Source organism: Gopherus evgoodei, unplaced genomic scaffold (genome assembly GCF_007399415.2).
Source record: "Gopherus evgoodei ecotype Sinaloan lineage unplaced genomic scaffold, rGopEvg1_v1.p scaffold_35_arrow_ctg1, whole genome shotgun sequence".
NCBI classification, from domain to species: Eukaryota; Metazoa; Chordata; order Testudines; family Testudinidae; genus Gopherus; species Gopherus evgoodei.
Window position 1 is genome coordinate 1,487,120 of NW_022060027.1, and position 12,139 is coordinate 1,499,258.

General features: G+C 43.0%; 1 protein-coding gene across 1 annotated transcript; it reads left to right on the plus strand.

Moving 5' to 3' along the window:
• The first annotated feature begins 495 nt into the window (after positions 1–495).
• Positions 496–11,596, plus strand: LOC115641516 (butyrophilin-like protein 2). Its single transcript, XM_030544721.1, has 5 exons — positions 496–583; positions 5,082–5,423; positions 6,709–6,993; positions 10,711–11,139; positions 11,547–11,596. Exons 1-5 carry the CDS (start codon positions 496–498, stop codon positions 11,594–11,596), a joined length of 1,194 nt encoding a protein of 397 aa, XP_030400581.1.
• The last annotated feature ends 543 nt before the right edge of the window (positions 11,597–12,139 follow it).

The following is a 12,139-nucleotide window of genomic DNA, read 5'->3' on the forward strand; positions in this document are numbered from 1 at the left end:
GGTGCCATTATAAAAGATGCCTTCTTCAAAAGCACATCCAACACGCACAGAGGTGCAGCCAGCAGAGCTGTATTCTCCTCCACAGCCCTGACACTGACAAGGAGGCAGCCCCAGTAGCCAATCAAACCAGCACAGCAGCAATTCCTCAGACAAACTGTTCTGGTATTCGTCTCTGCCCCTGATATCATGAGCACTGAATATCCCTGCCTCCCCAACATCACTCACTGTCTTGCTACTTATTTGAAGGAGGAAGATGAGGAAGAACAGGGAATATTCTCCCACTACCTCCTATCCATCAGGTGTCAATCAACCCAGGAGCCTCTCCTGGGGCGTATTATGCTGTCCCCAGGTACTTACAGTGGTATGGGGGACCCCTATGCCACTTCAATCCCAGTGGGCATACTGGAATTCATAGGTCATATCCATGGGTCATATTCTGCTATGGCCAGACCAAGCACACAGTAATTCCCCACATTTTCTGTACCAGCACCCTCAATGGTATCAGGGGAAGAGGAAGAAGAACCCCAGTTCCTGCAGGGGACATCACCTACCCACTTGCCATCATTGTCCACAGAGGACACCTGTATGCCTCCTCCCCCTCATATAGGGGATGATTTCAAACTGTTCCATGGCTTATTTAAGAGAATGGCCCTCTCTGGACATCTCCCTTGAGAAGGTCCTCATAATACAGCATGGGCTAGTGGACTTTTTTTTGCATTTAAAAAAAAATTGCCCTTCACATGAATGAGGCACTGATGGACCCTGTAAGGGTCATTCTGTGGACCCCTGCGGCTGCCCCTCCAGCTGGCGGGAGGTCCGACAGGAGGTGTGTACCAACAAAGGGCATAGACCGCATCTAGCACCTAATTTCTTAGTTATAGACGCAGTCGAACAATGTGGCATGCAACAAAAACCCAGAAACACAACCCATGATAAGAACTGGAAAAGATTTGATCAGTTTTGGCAGTAAGACTTACTCTTTGGCGACACCTCACCTCCGCATAGCCAACTATGCAACATTACTAATGAAATACAATTATACAAATGACACAAAAATATCTGAATTGATTAATTGTATTACCAAGGACCAGGGAGAACAATTCACAGTGCTTGATTCTGAGGACAGGGCTGCAACATCTGTGTCAATGGTGGTTGTAATGAGAAGGGCCTCATGGTTCTATCTTTCTGGCTTCCCCGAAGAGGTGCAATCCATGGTGGAAGACTTGCCAACCGAAATTATTCACCAACAAGACAGACGACTCACTCCACTCACTCACGGACTCATGAGCGACTCTCTGATCCTTGGGGACCTATAACCCCAAACCCAAGAGGAAACAGAGGAATTACTTTACATCCCAACGATACCACCGGCCAATGTATTCACAACAACAATAGCGGTGATTTGACTCACAGGGTTGCAGACACAGGCCCTGAGGGGACAACTACCTACTTCTCAAGTTGCTGCATCCCAACCATCAACCTCCCCATACAAGAACTCTGGCAGATGGACACCAGTACTTGACCTCCAATAATTCAATAAGTTTGTCAGAAACACGATTCAAGATGGTAACACTATACGCTATAAGCGACTGGCAGCTAAAAGTGTCAACCCAGCAGACAGCATTGGAAGCCGCCAAACAGGTGGTAACCCTCTTCACGAATCTGGGCTTCCTAATAAATACTGACCAGCCCACTCTAACAACAGTGCAAGAGCTGGACTTCATTGAAGACCACTTCAACTCTATCGAGGCTATAGCCTCACTACCGAGACAACATTCTCTCACTCTCACCAGCCTCATACCCACTGCATGAAATATCCCACAGGTATCTGCCAGGACTTGCCCCCAACTCCTTGACTACTGGCAGCCACAATATTTGCTATCAGACACACCAGATTAAACATCCGTTGCCTACAAGGAGGCTACATATCAGCTTTGTTCCACACAGGCACAGCATAAACAAGCACCCCACAATATCGGGCAAAATAAAGGACCCCCTTCTCTGGTGGGCGAAACCAACCAATATATGCATGGGGGAACCTTTCATTCAGACCACAAATGCCTCACTCCTGGAATGCGGAGCACACCTGCACCCACATTCTATATAGGGCTGCTGGTCCCCTGTGGAATCCCTTTGACATATAAACCAATTGTAACTTCAAGGTGTCCGCAACGCTTGCTTCCAGTTCCTGCCACTCATCAAAGATAAGGCTATTTGAAGCCTTAGCTTGTATGTATTGTATATACAGACAAGGGGGAGCACACTCACAGTACCTTTGTGTACAAGCCATAAAAACCTGATGATGGTGCATCAGATACAATAGCCACACCACCACAACAGATACCCTCAGCAGACAAATTTTTCAGGATCATGAAGGGAGCTTGACAACACAGTACTCCTGTATATATTTCAGAACTAGGGGTTCCCCACAGTAGACCTTTTTACAACTTCACAAAATACCAAACACCCTCATTTTTGTTCTGGTGCAGATCTCGGTGAGCAGTTGTTAGGCAATACCTTTCTCCTCGAGTGGAACGTTCCCCTTCTCTATGCCTTCCCTTCTATTCCTCTCTTGAAGCGAGTGATCCACAAGATCAGGCTGGATGGGCCACAGTAATTCTACTAGCATGGTCTTGCCAAACCATGGTATCCTTACCCGCTCAGCATGACTGTGCATCCATGAATCACACTCCCACTCCTGTCTCACCCACTGTCCCAGGACTCAGGCCATATCCTGCATCCACCGAAACTGCATCTCAGAGCATGGCTCCTCCATGGCTCATGGAACCTGAGCTGGCCTGGTCAGAGTAGGTACAAAATATACTGTAACACAGTTAACAGAAATGAACTGTTGCCCATACACCCTGAAGAGAGACAAGTTGAGGCCTGGTGTCAACTAAAATGGATTACTTCCATCCCAGGAACATTGCCCTCTATACTGCATTACCTATTAGAACTCAAATGGTCAGATCTATCTATGAGCTCAGTAAAAGTCCATCTACCTACCATCACAACATTTCACCCCAAAGTGGATTGCCATCCTGTCTTTACCCATCTACTGACCCAATGTTTCCTCAGAGGACTCAATAACGCCTACCCTGAACTACGTGAGCTTTCTACATCATGGGACCTGAACCTGGTCCTTCGGATCATCACCTCTTCCCCATCTGAACCTATGATGACATAATCACTGTTACACCATTCTATGAAAGTAGCATTTCTTGTGGCAACGACATCTGTCAGACATGTGGGAGCACTGTGGGCTTTCATGGCAGAACCCCCATGCATGGTCTTCTTTGAGGATAAACCCTCCCTCGGACCACACCCCTAAACCCCACACAGATAGAACACATTACACACTTCATAATCTTGATGTTCGGAGGGCATTGGCTTCTTACATAGACAGGACTAAACTGTTCCATAAATCCCCCAGACTGTTTCTATCCATCACTGAATGCTCCAAAAGGAGCACTGTCTCTAAACAAAGACTTTCCACATAGATCCATAATCACACAAAACTCTGCTATCATAAGTGCAACTGCCAGCCCCTCATGGGGATTCGCTCACATTCCACTAGAGCCTTATCAGCCTCCACAGCTTCCCTGCACAATGTACCTATCACGGACATTTGTAGAGTTGCTATCTGGGCCTCAGCCCATACATTTAGACAGCACTATGCCTTCGAGCAACAGACAACATCTGATACCTCCTTTGGATGCTCTGTGCTATCAGAGGTCACAACTTCAATTCCAAAGGCCCTCCTTCCATCAGAGGACACTGCTCTGAAGTCACCTAAAGTGGAGCACCCACAGGGACAGCACTCGAAGAAGAAGAGAAGGTTACTCACCTTGTGTAGCAACTGAGGTTCTTCGAGATGTGTGTCCCTGTGGGTGCTTCACTACCCTCCTTCCTCTCCTCTGCTTCGGAGTTTCCTTATTAGTCTCCGCAGTAGAGAAGGAACTGAGTGGGGGTTGGTCACACAGCCTCGGTTAACTGCCTGCAGCACCATGAGGCAGAGACCACGCATGTGCAACCCAACTGGGCACTGCTACCAAAAGTCTCTGACAATAAGCACAGGGGCACACAAACACCTAAAGTGGAGCACCCACAAGGACATACATCTAGAAGAATCTCAGTTACTGAACGAGGTGAGTAACCTTCTCTTTCCCCAACAAAACTCTACAGGCTAGGCATCATCTTGAAGACTACAAATGCTTTTCCTATGCTCAGGGACTTCCCCCTCCTACTTCTTACAGAGGCACAAGCCACCCGAAAGAGTTGGGCAGAAAGCAGGATCATAACTAGGCTTAGATATTTATCAGTAAATGTCAATAAAATGTCAATTTCACTATACGCACACAAACTGATTAAAAAATATTTCTGTCGCTGCTAATTAAAATATTCAGAGATGAAAAGTAAGAAATTAGTTTGACCATGCTAAAAAAATTATATATGCTGTTAACAGTTTGTGTTTTAATGCTTATAAAGTTTAATTGTCTGACCCACTCCCATTGTGTGCCCCTCCATAATTTCCTGCAACTGTGAAAATTTAAATTGATACAAATAAAAAATTTCCTAAAACCTGTAAGTCTACAAAACTCTTGAAAATTTCAGTAGATTAAAAATTAAAAAAGATTAAAAATAAACATTAATATTATCCATCAAAATTATTATTTTTTAAAGATTGAATTCGGCCAAGTCTAGCCTTAGCTTTGCTGTCCACCTGTCCCTGCTGGCAGCCACTGAGAGGAGAATGCACTGTTACAGCTTTAATGATGGTACAGGCCCCTGCTCTGCCTGGAACTTCAGGAAGAACTATGCATTCTGCACCAACTCCTGAGAAGTTCAGTCTGCACACCTCGTGCTCAAATCTGTGCATAGCTGAGCTATCAGTGAGGCGCTCAAACACGCTTTCCATTGTGGAGGGGGGTAATTAGATTAGAAGGGGTGAGTTTCTCCCAGGAAAGATAGCACTGTCGTTGTGTCTCAGAAATTACATCTAGTTTTTCTTTTGCTCTGTCTACACCAATGTCAAGCTTTTGAAGAAAATCAGTGATCATGATTTATTTCTTTTCTTGCAGGTGATTTTACTGTCAATGTGCATGTTGATCCTCCAGTTGTCTTGGTTGGACAAGCTGCGATGTTGTCCTGCCATCTCACAGGCCAGATCCCCGCTAATATTCAAGTGCATTGGTACAAACTGGAAAGGAATAAAAATACGACGTTATATTTTTACAATAGCACAGAAAAAGGGACTGAGCTGGGCCGGGCTGGGGACCAGCACAGGATCAAAGGACAATATGAGAATGGAGACATTAAGGTGAAGCTCTTTCCAGTGCAAGTAGAAGATAGTGGGCAGTATGTGTGTGCGGTGACAAGCGATGGTGTCTATCAAGACGCTATTGCCCAGGTGATTGTTGCAGGTAAGCATGGATATGTTCATACAGAAGTGTTGCTGGCAGGGAACAATGCCACACTGATCACAGTGGTGCTGATTCTCCATTGCCTTGCCCTGTGTGTAGCAGCTGTACTTCCATTTAATCCTTTCCTCTCAACGGGGAGGGTTCATCAGCTGGCAGGGGAAGGAGAAAGACCCACGTGTGTGCAATGCTATGGGAGGTGGGCAGAGGAAGTGATGGACTGGGAAGGAAGCGGGGAGAAGTGCAGGACTGGGAGTTAGAGAAGCTTCAGCAGTTTGGTGTCCATTTCACATAGTGTATTCAAATTATACACAGTGTATGCACACAACATGGATACCTCATGTACCTTTTTCTCTGGCTTTTTGCTGGTGGCTTGTGCAAGCCTCATCCCCCTGCATTGTGTGCGCTGCTGTTGTACAACAGCAATAAAATGACTGAAGTGCAGGAAGAAAGCTCGGCCATTACCTCCCATCACACACACACACATGCACCCAGGCAGTACATTAGAGTCCTGCGGAACTTTGAGGTCACTGATCACCTGTGGTTTGTACACACTGACATTACCCCTTGTACAGAGAAGGTTCTCCCTGGCCAGTGTAGAGCTGATGTAAGGGCTCTGTAGTGGTCTTGCTTCCAGATATGGTGTAAGGGGCATGTCAGGGTTGTGGGAGAGAGGGAGCAGGCTAAGGGCTGGTAGGGGTATGGCTGGGGCACACTGCGCTTTGGCTATGCTCTGCTTCCAAGGCCTCATAGGGGATAATGGGAAACAAAGTGTAAGTTAGAATAGCCCTAAAGCTGCTCTGACTTACATTGGGACCTAGTATGGCCACTGAATGTGCCCAAAATATGGACCCACAAAGGTGGATCTCCCTTTTTCTGAAAATACTGTTTTCTGACTAACCTGATGCCATCCCAAAAGTGAAGCTATCACATACATACAATGAAGTCATGTCTACATGCAGTTTGGGATCGGCTGGTGAAGTGTTTGGTGATCTTTTGAGGTGGAAATCTCTCTCTGTGAATTTAAGATACTTGGAAATGCAAGATTATAGTTCAGTGTAGATTCCGCTAGAGCGAATGGCCCAGGATAGAGGACTCTGGAGATCTGTGGTTGGCGGCCCATACCCCTATTGGGGTGACGGGCATGAGTAAGTGAGTGAGTGTAGATTCAATAGGACATGGCGACTGTAATGATAATGGTGATCACTCATCTTTAGCACTCTTTGTTTGGCTTGTTAGCTAGTTCTTCATCCTGTTTAACATTTTCTGAAATTGGTTTCCACTCTAGGTTTTGGATCTGCACCTTGCCTAACTATAGAACATCAGCAGAATAATTCAACTACTCTAAGGTGTTCGTCCCAGGGTTGGTATCCACAACCAGAAATACGCTGGACTGACAGCACAGGCCAAAATATAACTGCTATGGCTGAAATAAGAATCCAGAAAGATGTGACAGAGCTGTATCAAATCCACAGTACGCTCAGGGTAGCAGATACTGCTTCTGACACCATCTCATGCACTATAATAAGCCCCTTGCTGAAGAGGCACCGCAAAAAAGTTATTGCAATTTCTGGTAAGAGATGTTGTACCATCAAAGCAAATATTCTGTTATTACTTACAAATTAGGGCTAAACGCATCTGCCTTGTGGCCAACCATGCCATTCAAGGCTTGCCTACATGGAGCATCAATACACATAAGTGGGGTGTGATTTCTAAAGCGCATTAAAGGATTACACATTAATTAGTCCATGTAGACTCTTGCTGATGCTCACTAAAGTTTCCCAGGTGTCCTTTACCATATTACTGTTTGAAACAATAATATGGTAAACCAAAACCAAACCAGAATCTAAACCAAAATGGAACCAGATTGCTGGCACTTACAATTAAAAAGGTCTAAATAATAAGATGGGTGAACTAGAGTGTCTCGTATTAAATGAGGAGATTGATATAATAAGCATCACAGAAACCTGGTGCCATGAGGAAAATCAATGGGACACAGTAATACTAGGGTATAAAATATATCTGAAGGACAGAACAGGTCATGCTGGTATGGGGGAAGGCATTATATATGAAAGAAAGTGTAGAATCAAATGAAGTAAAAATCTTAATTGAACTAAATTGTACTATAGAATATCTATGGATAGTAATTCCATGTTTGAAAAATAAGAATATAGCAGTAGCGCTATATTACAGATCACCTGACCAGGATAGTATTAGTGACCGTGAAATGCTCAGGGAGAGCCTATTAACATAAAAAACAATAAAAATAATGGGGGATTTCAACTATCCCCATATTGACTGGGTACATATCATCTCACAAAGGAATGCTGAGATAAAGTTTATTGACACCTTAAATGACTGCTTCTTGGAGCAGCTAGTCCTGGAACCCACAAGAGGAGAGGCAATTCTCAATTTAGTCTGAAGTGGAGCACAAGATCAGGTCCTAGAGGTGAATATAGATGGACCGCTTGGTAATAGTGACCATAATATAATTAAATTTAACATCCCTGTGGTGGGGGAAACTCCACAGTGGCCCAACACTGTGACATTTAATTTCAGAAAGGGGAACTATGCTCAAATGAGGAGGTTAGTGAAACAGAAACTAAAAGGTACAGCACCAAAAGTAAAATCCCTGCAAGCTGCATGGAAACTTAAAGACAACATAATAGACGCTCATCTTAAATGTATACCCCAAATTTATGATATAAAACTACTCAAGATAGTTAAGTTCCTGGCAGACTGCGAACAGTTACAAAAGCATCTCTCAAAACTGGGTGACTGGGCAACAAAATGGCAGATGAAATTTAATGCTGATAAATGCAAACTAATGCACACTGGAAAACATAATCTTAACTGTACATATACAATGATGGGGTCTAAATTAGCTGTTACCACTTAAGAAAGAGATCTTGGAGTCATTCATAGAATATCAGGGTTGGAAGGGACCTCAGGAAGTATCTAGTCCAACCCCCTGCTCAAAGCAGGACCAATTCCCAACTAAATCATCCCAGCCAGGGTTTTGTCAAGCCTGAATTTAAAAACCTCTAAGGAAGGAGATTCCACCACCTCCCTAGGTAACCCATGCCAGTGCTTCACCACCCTCCTAGTTAAAAAGTTTTTTCCTAATATCCAACCTAAACCTCCCCCACTGCATCTTGAGACCGTTATTCCTTTTTTTGTCATCAGGTACCACTGAGAACAGTCTAGATCCATTCTCTTTGGAACCCCCTTTCAGGTAGTTGAAAGCAGCTATCAAATCCCCCCTCATTCTTCTCTTATGCAGACTAAACAATCCCAGTTCCCTCAGCTTTGCCTCATAAGTCACATGTTCCAGCCCCCTAATCATTTTTGTTGCCCTCCACTGGACTCTTTCCAATTTTTCCACATCCTTCTTGTCGTGTGGGGCCCAAAACTGGACACAGTACTCCAGATGAGGCCTCACCAATGTCAAAGAGAGGAGAATGATCACATACCTTGATCTGCTGGCAATTTCCCTAATTATACAGCCCCAAATGCCGTTAGCCTTCTTGGCAACAGGGGCACACTGTTGACTCCTATGCAGCTTCTCATCCACTGTAATCCCTAGGTCCTTTTCTGCAGAACTGCTTCCTAGCCATTTGGTCCCTATCTAAGCAATGCATGGGATTCTTCCGTCCTAAGTGCAGGACTGCATTTGTCCTTGTCAAACCTCATGAGATTTCTTTTGGCTCAATCTTCTAATTTGTCTAGGTCCCTCTGTATACTATCCCTACCCTCCAGAGTATCTACCACTCCTCCCAGTTTAGTGTTGTCTGAAGACTTGCTGAGGGTACAATCCACACCAACTTCTAGATCCTTAATGAAGATATTAAACAAAACCAGCCCCAGGACCGATCCTTGGGGCACTCCACTTGATACGTGGAGCCACTGATCACTACCCATTGAGCCCGACAATCTAGACAGCTTTCTATCCACCTTATAGTCCGTTCATCCAGCCCATACTTCATTAACTTGCTGGCAAAAATACTGTGGGAGACCGTATCAAAAGCTTTGCTAAAGTCAAGGAATAACACGTCCACTGCTTTCTCCTTTTCATTGTGGCTAGTTCTCTGAAATCATCCACTCAATATGCAGCGGCAGTCAAAAAAGTGAACAGAATGTTGGAAATCCTCAAGAAAAGGATGCATAATAAGAAAGAAAATATTCTATTGCCTCCATATACATCCATGTTACCCCCACACCTTGAATACTGCATTAAGATGTGGTCGCTCCATCTCAAAAAAAAGATATATTGGAATTGGAAAAAGTTCCAAAAAAGGCAGTAAAAATGAAAAGGCATATAGAATGGCTTCTATATGAGAAGAGATTAATAAGACTGGGACTCTTCAGCTTGGAAAAGAGGCAACTAAGGGGAGATATGATAGAGGTCTGTAAGATTATGACTGGTGTAGAGAAAGTAAATAAGGAAGTGTTATTTACTCCTTCTCATAATACAAAAACAAGGGATTACCAAATGAAATTAATTGGCAGCACGTTTAAAACAAACACAAGTACGTATTTTTTCACGCAACACACTTTCAACCTCTGGAACTCCTTGCCAGAGGGTTTTGTGATGGCAAATACTGTAACGGGGTTCAAATACTATAACGGGAGCCAGATAAATTCATGGAGGATAGGTCCATCAATGGCTATTAGCCAGGATGGGCAATAATGGTGTCCCTAGCCTCTGTTTGTGAGAAGCTGAGATTGGGTGACAGGGTATTGATCATTTGATGAGAACCTGTCTGTTCATTCCCTTTGGGGCACCTGGCATTGACTATTGTCAGAGGACAGGAAATTAGGCTTGATGGACCTTTGGTCTGACCCACTATGGTTGTTCTTATGTTAACAGTAATGCAGAAAAGCACACTAGGGATCTTTTAGTGTGCATTGTCAAGGTCTACACAGACCAATTAATGTACAACACACTGGTGCATTTTATTAATCACTCTCCCATAGTGCACATTACCCCACTGTGTAGACAAGCCTTTGGTGCAGCATAGTGAAGACTTGTACCACTCAGCATTTCTTTTCAAATACTATTTTTTAGATCACCATAGATGTAAAAGATAGTATAGCTCTGATTCTTTTTTTCTTATCTGTGTGTATATTAGGAGTGAATCCCCTGAAGCTATTGAATTTACACTATTATAAAAAGAGTATAAATAAAGGAGAATTAGGTCTATTCTCTTTTTCACTCACTCTTCCTTACACATTAATATGAGTCATTATGTGCTGCTTGTGCAATTATAACCCTCTGAACATTTTTCAGGTTTCTTTGATGTGGAGGCAGAACATGACGTCATTACCACTGTAATTGGAGAGAATGCCATTCTTCCCTGCCGGCTGATTACGAAACATCTGCCCCCCAGCATGGAGCTGCAATGGAGGAAAGTTGGACCTGGGAAGGATAAGACAATCTATCTCTACCTCTATGATGAAAGCAGCCCCCTGGTTAATTCTTATCCACAGGATGACAAATGCTCAGTGGGTTATTTGTCTCCAAATGGAGTCAACAGCAGAGAATGGGTCAGGAAGAAATATGAAAAAAGAGCAGAAGTTTTTAAAGGAAAGGAGTTTGGGAAAGGAAATATTTCTCTGAAACTGAACAATGTTCAGATGGAAGATGCAGGGAAATATGAATGTTCTGTCACAGCCAACTCATTTCACAGAGAGATCATCACTGAAGTCTTGGTTAAAGGTAAGAAAGGTCTAGAATTGGGAAAAAGCCAATTTATCAAACTCTTATTCTGTCTCCCCAGGAGCCAGCACAGGCTTGTCCCTTCTCCACAGCACATTTTATTGCTTTATCTATTATTGTTTTAAAACTCCCAAATGATGGAATCTCCACTTCTTCCATTGGGTAGCTATTAGATAGTCTAATGCATGTCACTGTGAGATCAGTTTCTTGATTTCAGAAGTGATTTCAGACTGTCTGCTGTTAGAAAAGATACCAATAATAATCACTTTCCCCTTCATTTGCTTTTAAAATACCAATTTTTGGAGCTGTATTATTAAATCTATCTTCTAAAAATTAAAGTGATGTTAGAATGTAATTGAAACTACTTTTTAATATGCCCTTTTGAAGCATTCTTAATTTTATAACAGAATTTGTTAGCATCCTAAGAACAGGACATTCTTCAGCCATAATGACATAGAATCAAAGAAATGTGGGACTGGAAGGGACCTCAAAAACTTTGTGAGAGTTATTATGGCAGCAATTTGTTTACAACAGAGAACAGATATTTTTCTTTCCACACTCAGATTGAAAAAAATACATTTTATTCCACAAGGATAACATTTTCAAAAGTAATAAAATGATTTAGGATCTTGACTCCCATTTTCAAAAGTTACTGAGTTGTTGTCTACACAGAAAAACTCTGGAAAATTAATTCGAATTAACTGAAGTTTGAATGTCAAGTGGATTAGTTAAATTTCATTAACCTGCTGAGTGGACTTCCTTATTTAGACTTTAAGTTGCCTGTATTTGATTTCAGAGTAGCAGCCATGTTAGTCTGTATCCGCAAATAGAACAGGAGTACTTGTGGCACCTTAGAGACTAACAAATTTATTTCAGCATGAGCTTTCGTGAAATAAATTTGTTAGTCTCTAAGGTGCCACAAGTACTCCTGGGTTTTTTTTGCATTTGATTTGTTAACTTAGCTAAATGAAATTAAGGCCACTTTGATTCTGAATAAGAA

What these genes read in the sequence shown, in the direction of transcription:
- LOC115641516 (XM_030544721.1), top strand. Translation starts at nt 496, where the DNA reads ATGGTATCAGGGGAAGAGGAAGAAGAACCCCAGTTCCTGCAGGGGACA. An exon ending in TGCCCAGGTGATTGTTGCAG is followed by an intron (nt 5,424 to 6,708) that starts GTAAGCATGGAT and finishes TTTCCACTCTAG; the next exon opens with GTTTTGGATCTGCACCTTGC. An exon ending in CACTGAAGTCTTGGTTAAAG is followed by an intron (nt 11,140 to 11,546) that starts GTAAGAAAGGTC and finishes ATTTTATAACAG; the next exon opens with AATTTGTTAGCATCCTAAGA.